This window comes from Hevea brasiliensis, chromosome 16, assembly GCF_030052815.1.
Source record: "Hevea brasiliensis isolate MT/VB/25A 57/8 chromosome 16, ASM3005281v1, whole genome shotgun sequence".
NCBI classification, from domain to species: Eukaryota; Viridiplantae; Streptophyta; class Magnoliopsida; order Malpighiales; family Euphorbiaceae; genus Hevea; species Hevea brasiliensis.
The window spans coordinates 49,709,681-49,724,672 of record NC_079508.1 but is presented as its reverse complement, the minus strand read 5'-3'; the positions used below and the strand labels follow the sequence as shown (position 1 = coordinate 49,724,672).

Here is a 14,992-nt window from a genome sequence, read left to right as displayed (position 1 = left end):
CATCTGATTTGCATCTGTCCCTCCCTAATCGTGCCTTCACAAATAGGTCACCATATAATTAATTTGCTTGACTAATGATGCTTTAATTAAATTATTAGTTACAAGTTGGCAAGTTCTGGCAAAGAGATTAAAAAATTGTTTAGGCTTGCCACTTTCTTCCACCGGCCAGATTTTCAAGACTTACCTAACGAGACTAGCTTATTTTGTTAATTAGAAATGCTTCACGAATTTCTTGACAATTGACCAAGGTAGGGAACACAGCGTAGTTTCCAGTCATAAAACAAGTCAAGAAACCAAAGTCCAACAATGAAACTAGAGATCATTAACCTAACATAATTCTAGATTCTTTTCAATGAGAAATGTTCTACAAATATACTACTTTCAAGCAAGCCATCAATATACACGCTCAGTGGAGAGAGAGAGAGAGAGAGAGAGAGAGAGAGAGAGAGAGAGAGGCAAATACATACGCTATTTTCACAACTCTGGTAAGTGGCCGGAAGCCCGGAACTACACAGGAAAAGAGCTTTCAACCAGACAAATTTCCTCCCTGAATCCCATTCCTAGACTGTTAGTGGGAAAAGAGGCTGTATTGAATCATAAATCAGAACAATTAGAAGAAAAAAGAAACAACTCGAAGAGGATTTAACATTTCATTGATAAAACACTATGCTATATGTTTTACTTTTTCCTGAAATTAGTACAAAGTGGGAAGTTAGCCCTGAACTATTCCACCATGCAATACCATCTTCACAGGGCTGTAGGAATTTCTGCCCACGCTCATGCTACACAAGCAGCTACAATCAAGAACTGAAACACCAGTATCATTGATAGAGCCTTCACGGGGATGGTTTCCAATCATACGGAAGATTATTAAATCCATTAACTGCTCCTAGCCCACTAAGCAGTTGGTTCCCCAAATCATGTTGAAGATTCATGGTTTGGTCTCGAACCATCGATGGTACACTCACACGTCCATTTATCACCGTGTTATTACCCATTGCAGCTCTAATTCCATTAACCATAGCAGAATGCCCAAGTCCGCTGCCCATGGTGCCAAATCCACCACCCCCCATTCCAGAATTATTGACTGTTCCATTCCCCACCAGGCCATTTCCCCCGTTGAGAACTGCATTGTTGCCTGTTGGCAAAATCCCATTAACATTTTTCATTTCATTCCCCAAAGAACCAACCCCAACCACACCACCTGTGCCATTAAGTTGGTTGGACATCATCATTTCATGCATGATTTTCTGAACAGAGCTTTGAGCATCACTATGGTCAGCTTCACCAGAAAGAGCTTGTTGTTGCAACGGAATATTTGCTGGTGAGTTTGTAGAGCCAATGTGATTGGCAGCTGTTAAGGCACAATGAGATGTTTGCGTGGGATTATTGGATGAAGGTGTTGGTGATTGGAAAGGAGAAGGATTAGGTTGGGACTGTGGAATTGTGCTAGAGGAACCAGGAGATGGAATCTGAACAGAATTGCCTCCATAGGGACTGCTTGCATTATTCATAGAACTTTGTTGTCTTGAATTCATAGAATTCTGGTGGAGAATCCCAGCAATAGCACTGGCAGAAGTAGACACAGATGTCATACCGAGGGAGTTATTTACACTAGACACGCCATTGCTAGCAGCAATCTGCATTCCATCAACATGTGCAGAAATTTGATCACTGTTTGAGTTCTGGGGCATTGTTTGCTGCTGTTGTAGCCGTTCCTCAGACTGTTGAGCTTGACTATGAAACACAGATGAAGCACTAGTCCTCCGAGGGAACTTGGCCAAGCTCTCTGACAACAAACAGTCAAGTCATATGAAGTACTCTCATGGAATACTATATTATGATATTGACATGAAAACAAAGAATCTGAAGGAACAGCTTGTCCAATTACAGGGTAATGTGATAACTACATTCATGTAAAATGTAAATAAGGACATAATTATGAGAATAGCCGTTTCACATGCAACCGCACAGAAGAACAAACTATACAGAGATAATAAAGATGAGTAGAAAACAAGGCATAACACAGAAGAGATGGCAGGAAAAGAACAGACAGGCAGACACAAATTTACCTCCATGCATATCCATGTTGCCCAAGACGAAAATACACCATTATCCTCACTTTTAGCCCCTTAAACATCTTAACCTGGCTCTTGAAAATTTTCAAATTCCATTATTACATTCACCTTTGGCCCACTTAAAACCCAGAAAATTTCCATTCCCCCCATTACATTTAAAGTTTTTCCATTGTCATCTTCATTTCAAGCCCTCTGATCTTGAAGTTCTAGTTCTGCACCTGCATAGGACTCTAGATAGGACATCTGTACATTTTTTGCTTTCCCATTATCAAACTACTGCTTATAGATCATCTCAACTCTATGGTCCCCGACTACAAACTAAAAAAAAATAATTCCAGATATTAGACTTTTGAATACCAGAAGCAACTAAACAAAATAAGGAAACTCCCAAATCCATTTCACTAATCTCAAAATGTTGGAACCTAGATCCAAGTCAAAACTGAATATGCCTTTTCAAGGTCTAGGCTAAAAAACATACACACGGAAACAGAACAGAGTGAACAAACCATTAGCAAGTCCAACCAGTAACTACTAAATCTGACCAATTGTAAATCCGAACATTCAATCTAACCTTTCAAAAGGTCTTTTCCACTTAAACTTTCAACCAAGTGCACAATTTCTCTGGTACAAAAGTTAGCCATTTGAATGAGAATAGTTTTCCCTCGTGCTTGCATCTTGATGAGCCCATTTAATTGTAGGATATGCCAATATTTCCCAAGGGCACAACCTTTTGTTTTAATATACTTACAGCATCAGTAATTGAGGTGATCCTTCTCCTCCTTACATAAAGATGAAGACTTTAAATTAAAAGTAAGGCTAGATCATTTAGGGAGTATTTATGCGAAGGAAAACAAAGTTATTCCAGTGAACCAGTACAAGTTAGGTGGTCTTTTCCATTATCAAATCCCAAAAGAAAGCTAGGATCCAGAAAAAAAAAATCACAAAATCCAAAATTTAAGCATATAAGTCATCTAAATTAGTGTACAATGACACTCTTGTACAGTTAATTTCCAGGCTAGAAACAAACTAATGTACTCAAATCTATAGTTCACCCAGTTTATTCAAAAAGACAATAGAACACATTATTGTCTAGGAACCATGTGAGGGACACCGTACACAAGAAAAACTGTCTCTTTTCACTCAACAGGTCTCAACTAGGGTATTGACGACAAAGAAAGTCCTCTCCTTTCTCCATATATCATCCTAGAGCTTGAAAGTCTAAATTGATACACAAGGTATATCAAATTCAAACAATAGCATTCTTCTCCGTATAAAGTTAAGGAAAGATGTTTACGCTGTTCTATATTATGAATTCAGAAGTCATGTTCTCATTTTCACAACTAGAGCAACCTCGAGCAGCGCACTGCTCCCCCACCCCCCCCAAAAACCAATATTCGAGAATTGTCAAAATAAAGAATAAAAAGTCAAATCAGGGGAAAACTCGTCAAGCTCACCCATTGGCCCATTCCCTGTTTCTCGGCTGTAATCAATCAAGTCTTTCATACTATTAACCACTTCAGATATCTGCAGCAATATTGAACCAATTGTCAGGAAAAAAAAAATACAGCAACGATCTATTAAAATGCAGCAATTCAAAAGATCTTTTCAAACGCCATTTCTATAAAATAGTAAGAGAATAATTTATAGATATTATACAAGAAAAAAACAAATCATTTGAAACTGCTTGCAATAGCAGGTACGTAGAACCACTACAAGTTGCACCCATCAAATCATGAAAAAACTACAGCTAAACTGTAATCAAAATAGTTTCAGCAATGCAATGAATACATAGCTCATAGCAACAAGCCATTACTCGAGACCTAAAGCAATTTGCAAGTATTTTAAGACTACTGATAAAAATAGTTTCTTGAATAAAAGGAGCAAACCAATGCCAAATAAGATGCAAGAGACTTCAGAAATCCCAAATTAAAGGGAAGCAAGTGCTAGGCAGTAGCATATGCACAAAAGAGATAGAGGAATATCTATTTCCCAGATGCTAATGAAAATCATGAAACCTATTACAATATCATGCATTTGGACATCAGGATTATCTAAACAGAGATTTGAGATTTCCCTTGCTTTTTTGAAAAAATGTTCACATACACTTTGACCTTCATTAAGTGCTGCAGTAAATATCATTATGAATATGGAAAGAGAAAATATTAGTAATGAGACATGCACAGACTCCACAAACAAACAAAACACAGAAATCACAACTTTGTAGAGGCTGATTAAAAGGAAAATTATTGTTTCAGTGAAAGAAAGGCAGTACAGGAGAAAGCATATAGATCAAATACCAATGGAACATTTAAAAATTAAAACCCAATCAGAAAGGAGATACATAGCACAGAAAATGGAAGTGTTATAGTATCTCAAACTAAGGGCATCATTTCTAATCCAAAATTTACATTAATCCCAAAAGCACACCCAGTCACTGAGATACACGCAGAAGATATGCACCATCTGTAGCCTTTAACACCTGATGGTCGACATAAGTTTCATGAAGCTACATTTGACCATAAAAGGATTTATGACATCACCTGCAGGCACCTCACATATCTCTTTGTATATCCTAAATCATTCACCAATGGCACTTCCAAAGCTTTTGCAAGTTGCCGAGCTGATGCAACAAACCTAAAGAAGAATAGCTCATCAATAACTGATAGGAACAGCCAGACACTGTACATTATTTTCCAAAAATATCAAATTGTACATAGCAGTTGTGTTTTTCCAACAGTAAAAAAATAGTATATACCCAGGATTAGTAAAGGCAAGCAGTTCTGCAAACATATGGCAATGAGTTAAATGGAAAGGACAATATAAAACCCACCCAGGGATAGAGGATTATTCTTGTCACCTTGTTCCTAATATAACATAACTACCTTGCATGATAAAAATCTATGTAATATTGTAATTTCAGAAACAACCTAGATGCAAATAAAAAATTCTTATTCACCATGTGTCTTCAAATCACACAAATCAACACCAGAAACAATTCTTTGAATGAAGAATCATTAACTGTACAATCCCCCACCTCTCCCGTACATGCTAAGCAATATTCTGAAGAAACATTATAGATATTAAGGCTTAATATCTACATGTTCAAAAGTGCAAATATTACTGTTTAAGTTCAACTTCACAGAGATAAACCATGCATGCTTCGTGCATTCACTGTGTGTATATATACCAAGGCCTAATTTCTACATGCATGCTAAGCCCTATTTAGTGTGTATAAACCATGAGTGCTACTCATATCTGGAGTATGCGTGTATATATACACACTAACCCCTAATTTCCACATATTCAAAAGTGCAATATAACTATTATTCAATTTCACAAAGACAAACCATCTGCACTATTTGTGTGCCAATGCACGCACATGGAACAATTGCAACAGCTTTATCATTATCATTATCATTATTGACAACTTGAAAAAATGACCAACAGAACACAAATAAACAAAGCACAGGCTAAAGAGATTAACAGTTCAGGGCATCAAGAAAAAAATCAAGCTTTCAACTTTCAATCTAAAGGATAAAAAAATATTTTACAACCAAGACACCATCTAAAGGCTCATCATTGCTTGAGAAGAAATTTACAGACAAATAACTTACATGTTACAATTATTTTGCAATTCCGGGGCAGATAAATTAGATGATGCATTTTGAGTAGCAGCCTGGTATTTTTGAGCCGCAGCACCAAGTTGACTGACCTGCAAAATATAAAAAACAATATTCATGCAAAATATTCGCGACTAACAAATATTTAAACTGCAAGGTACAATGCCAAGCAGAAAACTTCCACCTTAACAATACTTAAAGTTTGTTTAGTCAAAAATGGACATTAAAGGGTGAAGACTGAAGAACTATCAACAACTAGTCTTCCTCAATACTTGATCTAAACTAAATAAAATCCACAAAAATACAGTCCACGTACATCGGAATGATCATGTGATTATAAAGTGTATTGCTTGAATTAGCATTCGTACCAAATATCAGTAAAGCATAACCCTTTCATATGTAAGGAGCAGAGGGAAAAAAAATGCCCAAGCAATTAAGAATGGCATAAAAGAAGAATGATATAAGTTTTTATCAAAATAATATAATTTTATTTGGTAAACGATTTGATTCCTTTTCCTCACTTAGTTTGCACATGTGCAGATAAAAGAAAGAATCATTTAATAGCTGGAGATATAAATCTTTAATTACCAGGCAAGTGTACATCGATGTCTGATTTATTTATATGACAATATCTTTTGGCACCGCAATTATGATACAAAACTACAAATTCACACGTCGGCCCAGGCTTAGCCTAGTGGCCAAGACATCGCTCACCCTGGGCAATGCCCCGGGTTCGAGCCCACCCCCCACCCCACCCCCCAAAACAAAATGTACCTCTGACCAAAAAAAAAAAAAAAGAAAAAAAAGAAAAAAACTACAAATCCATACAACCATGAGTGCAATGGCAATGCTGCCGGACAAGAAAAGTGAAAAATATAAGAGATGGCATTGCTCAATCACAAAGCCGACTCCACATATGACATATGATAAAACTAACATCAAATGTCATAATATCAGATGGACACAAACAGGCCAACCAATTACAGGGATAATTAGTTTTACATTGGAGAAATTCCTGCAGAGTGAGCATGGATTTCAGGATGAAATTCTACACCATTTAATCCATTTTCGGTTTGAATAAAACCAATGCAAACCTAATACAAACAAGTTTAAGCCAACTGAGCTTTAGATACGAAAGGTTCTATCAGGAACAAATTCTTAAAAATGTTTTATTTAGCAATTAATGGTCATAAAGACCCTTTTTCTATTATTAAGTGAAATTGTTTACTGCTAACCTGGGGTATTAACAATCTTCGAGGGATAAGCTCTTCATGACGTCGAGCACAAAATTCCCAAGAGCATATCTGGCCAAAACAATGGGAAAAGAATGGAAGAATTTTAGCTCATAATACCTTGAGAATTTAGAAATTATTAAGAGCAGGTATCGCTTATTGCACACCTTTAAGTCTGGAGAGAAGACTATCCGCAGCTGACCATCCCGAACAACACGAAGTTGCTCAAAGACACTTTCTTGTATCGCTTTTGCATAGTCCAAGACAATCTGACCAGATGAGTTTTGATGTTCATGTGGCATATCGACGTAGAGAAGCTCTTCCAAGGTACCACTTTCATATTTGATTTTGAAAAGCCTGGGAAGAACCTCAACAGTTGCCTCTGAAAGCACAGCAGATGAGAATAAGATAAAGCATAATGAGGGGGTTAAATTATCCAAAACAATGGAGACACAAATTCAAACTAGCACCCTGTGACAGTGTCATTCATAATGTACAACAAGAAGTAAAGATCTAACAACATACCAAAGCCACGGCCTGGCTTGCGATTGCAGATTTCACAGTGCCATACGTCCTGTAAAAGTTGCAAGTAAGATATTTATCACAATTTACATCAACAATTGGCATTACACGAAAGTAAAACAAGTGGTTTATGAAAATAAGTAAAAACTTACTAAGCCCATTCTTTTTGTCTTATGGATTCTATATTAAGCATTCAAACGAAAAAGTAGGAAAACAATATGAATAAATATGCAATGTTCTTCAAGACAATTGACCTGATTTGTCTAGCTATACTTAACAAACCAATTTATAAAGAGCTTATGTGTCAGCAATTGCTTAATGTTGTTAAGTATTCTCAAGCAGCTGACCTGAGGGAAAACTCCAGTTGTTTGTCGGCCACTTCCATACATAGAAACACACCACTTCTTTTTTGCATGTGGAGCAAAATATTCAGCTACAAATTTTCTCCAGAATTCAATATTGTTGTCCTACATGACAGTTAGGCATGATTATAAACCATAAAAGTCAAAACCAAAAACTCAAAATAGATTCTTATAATCTTATCTACCAGGAAATCTTACTTCTGGCCTGTGCTGTTGCTGATACATGTAATGTGTGAGACGGCGAGCACACATCCCTGATTCATACCCTGCTTTCACAGGAGATCTCATAGGCAAATTCTGTTGTTGAAATTGCTGTGGTAATTGAGGCCGTTGCTGCGGCATCGCTTTCAAGAGTTGCTGTTGCTGTTGCTGTTGTTGTTGCAGCTGCAATAGTCTTTGTTGATGTAAAAGATTAATTGTAGCAGCCGCCGCCTGAGAAGTCTGTCTTGACATCTGAAGGAATTGCTGTTGTTGCTGTTGCGGTTGCTGTTGCTGTTGTTGCTGCTGCTGTTGATGCAGAAACAGTGACTGATCTGAATGTTGAGGTTCTAATTTTACCGGTGCTAAACTTCTCATAGAATGAATTTGTTGCGGTTCCATTTTGACTGGACCAAGATTTCTCACTGGCTGCAGTTGCTGTGGCTGCTGCTGCTGTGCTCCATGTTGATCATTTGTCACCTGAGGCTCCAACTTGACAGGCCCAACGCCCCCTATTCCACCACGAATTGGCTGAAATTGGTGTTGCTGCTGCACCAGCTGGGTATTATGTGAGGCAGAGCACTGTTGCATTGGTTGCTGACCATGCTGGAAACTTTGAGCTTCAAGTTGTTGGGATTGCTGTTGATCTGGTAACAACTGGTTGCCAGAGGTGTTTGAAAATTGCTGTCCCTGAACTTGACCAGATGGACCAGGACTCAACATATTTGACGGTACAAATGATGATGGAGCATTGAAACCCATTCCACTGCCAACGCTTGAAAGTGGATCTGTTTCAGCCCCACCATCAATAACGCCACGCTGGCTGCTCCCAGGACCAGAAAGCCCAGGATTTGGAACTCCATTTCCAAAAGACTGATTAAGGAAGGAGGACACATTGGGCACATTTCCAAGAATATTCATGTTATTAAACTGAGTACGTGGGGAAACGAATGAAGGGAATGCAGTTTGAGAAGGCAGAGGACCTCCTTGAGCTCCCAGCATTCCTGAATTTGATCTCAAAAGCGAAGGAGAAACAGACTGGGCACCACCAATTGGTGTAGGCGGCCCCGAGGGTACCATTTTATCAAGAATGACAGTCTACAAACACTCTTCAAAGTATTACAACTATCTAAAACAACATGAATAGAATAAGCCTAGAATTACATAACCAAACGGAATAAAGGACACATAAGGCTGCACCTACTTAGCATTTCAAGTCCACATCTAAGGCTGCTGACTTCAAAGTCCTTATTGTGGACCAAACGGAATGAGTAGGTTCTGTGCCTGAGCAGATGGTGTTGCGTTTTAGCAAGCACAAGCCACAGACCAAAGTAAACAAAAGCATAGGAACAAGTCTTGATTCTGAACATTATAGAATCGCTCTATCTTCACACACCCAGCAATCTCTTAATGGTCGTCGCATGAATCTCTGCACCAAACAAGCGGCAGTGTTAGATCCATTTCAAAATAAGTAACTCCATTTAAAGCTAAACAATCAAGAAATCAAACTTCCACTACCAAATACAGCTCAAAAAACTTATAAAATTTCAGCATCCTTGCACTGTCAGCTAAAACCCAAATGAAAATCACTATAAATTAGCCTCAATCAAATCCTGCAAAAAACCCACATCACCAGAACTCACAAAATCACAAAAAGTTGCACCAAAATTAAACAGAATCCATTAAAAAAATTTTCAATTCCAAATTCAAATCGCAAAACTCGAAAAAATAAAGATTCAAAATGAATGCATATTATAAACTTTATGGAAAGGAACAAAGTTACCACAACAAAAATTGCAAAAATGCTAAAAATGAACATAAAAATTACCTCGATCGAGGCTAATTTACTGAATCAAAGATCCAAAGCTACCGAAAAAATAAAAAAACACTAATGAGTTTTGAAACAAAAACGAAGTCCCAGCTAAAATAGATAAGAAAATATAACTTACCCGCAGCATAAATTAACGGTAGTGAGAGGGACAACAGTATACAAGAAAGATTTCTCTAATCAAAAGCATATACCACAATCCCGAAAATTCTCTATAATCAACAAAAAAAAAAAACGAAAAATTCTCTTTGTGGAATAGAGAAGAAGAAGGAGCTTGTTTAGGTCCGAAGGTTCTCTTACTCTAGGGTTTTTGTTTGCTGAGTTCGCCAAAAATCCAGCTTCTTTTTTAAGTTCGCCTTTTTTTTATTTTGGCTGTTGTTTTCTCCCTCACTATATGAGCTGTGTGCCCTGTTCTCTGCTGTATCCAGAGAGAGACAGAGAGAGAGAATGTTTAGAGAGAGAAAGGTAGAGAGAGTGTGCGTCCTTGCGGACGTCAAAATTGTATTCGATTGGATTGAATTTTCTCCTCCATTCTCTTTTCCTTTTATTTCTTTCTCGCTTTCTCTCTCTAAGAAAATGAAGTCAAATGCTCTTCTTCTGCTTCTCCTCGGCTAATTGTCACAATAGCCACTTAATTTTATGATTTTTTTTATAAAAATTATTAAATTTTAATATAATTTTATAAAAATTATTATAATTAAAAATTAAAAATTTTTAAGTTAATTTATTAATTATTTTATAAATAAAGTTATATTATTTTATCAATTTAAAAAAATATAAGATAACAAAATGTGTTTTATTTATTATATTTTTTTAAAATTAATAAAATAATATAATTTTATTTACAAAATAATTAATAAATTAACTTAAAAATTTTTAATTGTTAATTATAATAATTTTTATAAAATTATATTAAAATTTAATAATTTTTATAAAAATAATTATAAAATTGAATTATGGCGCATGATATTTATTCGCTTCCCTCTTCCTCTTCGTCTACTATGTTATGTTATGTTATCTTATGTATATCTTAATGCTATGCATGCATCCGGCCATCCATCATCCATAATGTGATGTTAACGCCTAATACATCTTTCCTTCCAACCCTAACATTGCCCCAAAATCACCTGCCACACTCACTCAATTAATACTTAACATGTAAACTCTACAGAAATATTGACATTTCACTGCTGAATTTTACAAAAATATAATTTGAAAATTTTTAAATTTTATAAAAATTTATAATAAAAATTCAGAACACATGTAAATCATATCTATGCCTAGGGGTAAAATAATTATATTTTTTTTTAATTTAAATGACAAATATTAATAAAATAAAAATTAAAACGCTCACTTTTTAAATGAAAATGAAGTAAAAAATATATTAACCCTAATAAATTTATATTATAAGTTTTAAAATATAAATTTTTCAATTTAAATTCATATTTTTTAATTTTTCAAATTTTATTTATTAAATTCATCTTTTTAGAATTGTTCTTACATAGTAAATGCATGCATATATTAAAAAAAATAAAAAATAAAAAAGGAGGAGGAGGAGGAGGCTTGCTAGCTATCTTGTGTAAGTAGGCTTCTTGAGCTAATAAAATGGCATTGGATTGGCTCTCATTTACGGGATTGTCCCACTGGTTTGATGTTTAGAAACTTTTGTATGTGATTACTTATACCATATTATCCAACCCTATGGTTTTGATACTTGCCACGTGTCCTTGTGCTCCGATTCTTTTGCTTCTCAAAGCAGATTTTTAAAAATTTTCAAATCAAATATTAAATGTATTAAACCACACAAAAATATCTATTCATTCCCATAATTCTTTTTAGGTTTTCTACCATTATTTTATACATTTAATTATAAATTGCATTTTTATTATATTATTTATGGTGATTATTAAAAAAAAATATTACTTTGTTAAAAAAAAATCATTATAAAATCTCTCTTATTGTTATATAAAAATTATCACAATCAATTTAAATATTTTCTTTTTTTTTTTCACATCGTTTTCTACTTGTATTTCACTTTGTTTAGGGGAGTTCTCCATGAATTTAGAGATTCATCTCATATGATAAGTAAAAACAGTTAATCTTAACTTAGCCTGATTTGATGTAATTGCTAAAAATATATTATTCAACTTTATAAATTCATATTTAAATTTTCACCCTTTTAATTTTTTTTTTAAAAATAATTAATTTAAAATAATATATTTATTTTTTTTATTGAACGATACGAGTAAAGTCCTTTTAAGACGGGTGACCATATGAATTTGTGTTTAGTACTTATTTAGTGTCTGTTTCACATTGATATTAAAATTACTGTTGAGAAAATTATTTTTTTAGATATATTAATTAAAAAGTATTAAAAAATAATTTAAAATTAAATTTAATAAATTTTAATTATAAAAACACTAAATAACAAAATAATTTTTTATCAAACTATTTTTTTTAATAATGTCTAAAATTATATTTTTATTCAAAAAAATAATTTTGGACATTCAAATATAATACTAAACAGACATTTAATATTTTAGTTGAAAAGTTAAAATTACTTTAAAAAATTATTTTATGTTTCGTTTGTTTTATCAAAAATATAGAAAATATTTTTCACTCTTTCCTGGTACTTGAGAGCACTCAAAAGATCGATTAATAAAAAATATTTTTTAATAAAAAAAATAAATAATTTTCAAAAGAGAGTCATTTATTAGATTTTGATAATATTATTAAAATATATAATATAAATACGTATCATTAGTTAATATTATAATTAAATAATGAAAAATATTTTTATATTTTTTTATTGATTAATTGAATTAAATGAAAATTATTAATAATATTAAAATAATTTTTATAAATATAAAATCTGAAATTTAAATTTTAATTAAAATTAATTATATAAATTATTGGATGCCAAAAAATACAAGTTGTCCGAAAGGCATCTCGAGATGATGTGTCGAAAACTTGTGAGAGAAATTGAAGAAAGAAATCGCACATAAGCATTGGATCAAAAAATGAACACTTTTTTGTTGGTTTGGGGGTCTCAATCATGACCGTTGAAGGGTCGCAGGCCCACTTAACTATTTTTAACCCTTTATAGCATATGGCCAAGGGGAAAAAAAAAACTAAAATAAAATAAAGAAATTGCAAGGGTGGAGTTGAACATACGGTACTGTAATTGATTGGACTCAGTCTCGGTCAGCCCTCGTGTTTTTCTTTTTGGCAATTGTGAGTATCACTTAACGTGGAAAATAACTTCATATCAGTATTCAACTCTGCACTGTAATTAGTGACTTACAAGACTTCAATTTTGCTCTCATCCAATTTCACAAAAAATATTTTAATATTATTTTAGTAATTAAAATAAAAAATTAACTAAATAAAATAATGTATCTGATTATAAAAATTTGAATTCTTATATAAATATTAAGTAGATTTTTATTTGAACGAGGAGTGTAATTACAGTAGGTTATTATTATAAAATAAAATTTAATTAAAATAAAATTTAAAATTTAGATAAGTATGAATATTTATCCTAATAGATAATATTTATATTGAATTGGAATTTCATACATTTAGATATTTTGAATAATATTGAATTAATTTTCTTTTAAGATGAAGATTTATTTAATTTATTTGATAAGGTTTTTTAAGAGGAGCAAAATTTTTTGATATTTCAAAACCTATATTTATTTATTTTTTTGACCCATTTGAAGCTTTTAATATCTTCCCTTGTTCTTTAATCCCATTCAAACACACAGTTACACTATATTTGGATAGGGAAAAAATAATAAAGAAAAAAAAATTTGAGAATAAAATAATTTTATTTTCTATCTTTTTGTGTTTGAATAAAGAGAAAATAAGAGAGAAAAAAAATTAACAGAAAAATAAAATTATTTTGTTCACTTTTATTTTCTCTCCAAAATAAAAAAAAGTGAGAAAAAAATATACATAAATTACAAATATACCCATATATTATATAAATTTTTATTTCTTAATTTAAAAATAAAATTATAATTTTACTATTTATAAAATAATTTTCTCTTTATATTTTATTTTTACTATTCAAACAAAAGAGAAAAAATTTATTTTTTCCTCATTATTATTAATTTTTTTATTTTTCTCTCATCATTTTCTTTCCTCCAATCAAAATCCTAGAGAAGGCAATTTTCTTGGAAGAGAGGGAGTGATGTGTATCCATTGTGCATGTGTATGGAATGTGCATTGCATTGCCATATCATGACACAGCAAATTTGTGTTTATATATATATATATATATATATATATATATATATATATATATATATATATATATATATATATATATATATATATATATATATAAGCATGCTGCATTAAGCTCTCAAATTAATAAATTTGATATTTTTAAAACTTTGTTTGGCTAATGAAAAATAATTTATATATAAATAATATTTTTATAAAAAAATTATTTTTATAAATAATTTTTTTATAAAAATATTATTTATTATTTAGTTACAATATTAAATTAATGTTATGTGTTTATATCATATTTATATAAGTGTTTTCAAATTTTAGTGAAATTATCAAAATCTAAAAAAAAAATTCTTTTTAAAAAAAAAAAAATATTTGTCTTAACTTATGAAAGTCAGCTTATAAACACTTAAATTAATTTAAATTTATAAGCATTTAAAATTTTAAGTTAATTTAAATTTATAAACATTTAAAATTTTAAATAATTACGTGTTTCATTAAAATACTTATAAAAAACTATAAGCAGTTAATGTGTTTGATAAAAAATAGTTGTATACATATTTATTATTAAAATAATTAAAAAATACATTAAATGAAATTTATTATGAAAATTTTAAAATTAAATAAAAATAATATAATAAAATATTTAATTAAACTAATTTATAAATATTAAAATAAAAAGTTAAATCTCTTAATTTATTTATTTTTAACTTATAAATTTAAAAATTATTAAAAATAAATAAATAAATTTATTTTTAAATTTTATAAACTGATTTATCAACTTATAACTTAAAATAAATATCATTTAAGTTATTTTTTAAATGATTTAATTTTTTTAGCTAATAAAATATTTTTTTATTAATTTATTTTTAAAATATTTTAAATAATAAAAAATATATTTTAAAAAAAAAAT

The 14,992-nt window shown here is 31.7% G+C and overlaps 1 protein-coding gene across 6 annotated transcripts; it reads right to left on the bottom strand.

Annotated features, from left to right (window-relative positions):
- Window positions 1–625: 625 nt before the first annotated feature.
- On the bottom strand, window positions 626–10,436 carry LOC110652041 (transcriptional corepressor SEUSS). 6 transcript variants are annotated; one of them, XM_021807533.2, is made up of 12 exons: window positions 10,141–10,436; window positions 9,841–9,878; window positions 8,013–9,441; window positions 7,800–7,919; window positions 7,456–7,504; window positions 7,098–7,312; window positions 6,934–7,002; window positions 5,693–5,790; window positions 4,619–4,712; window positions 3,533–3,602; window positions 2,650–2,805; window positions 626–1,789 (listed from the first exon to the last, which is right to left on the bottom strand). In XM_021807533.2, exons 3-12 carry the CDS (start codon window positions 9,090–9,092, stop codon window positions 837–839), a joined length of 2,904 nt encoding a protein of 967 aa, XP_021663225.2. In that variant the 5' UTR covers window positions 9,093–9,441; window positions 9,841–9,878; window positions 10,141–10,436; the 3' UTR covers window positions 626–836. The 6 variants fall into 6 exon arrangements, with proteins under 6 accessions (XP_021663225.2, XP_057994034.1, XP_057994033.1 ...); XM_058138051.1 differs by lacking the exon at window positions 10,141–10,436 and adding an exon at window positions 9,962–10,134; XM_058138050.1 differs by lacking the exon at window positions 9,841–9,878 and having other exon boundaries at window positions 9,962–10,436.
- Window positions 10,437–14,992: the final 4,556 nt, after the last annotated feature.

Excerpts from the sequence above, each read along its gene's own strand:
- LOC110652041 (XM_058138050.1), bottom strand. The coding sequence starts at position 9,092 with ATGGTACCCTCGGGGCCGCCTACACCAATTGGTGGTGCCCAGTCTGTT. Across the intron at positions 7,313-7,455 it reads CAAGCCAGGCCGTGGCTTTG|AGGCAACTGTTGAGGTTCTT; the intron begins GTATGTTGTTAG and ends CTGTGCTTTCAG. Across the intron at positions 1,790-2,649 it reads TGGAAAAGACCTTTTGAAAG|AGAGCTTGGCCAAGTTCCCT; the intron begins GTTAGATTGAAT and ends GTTTGTTGTCAG.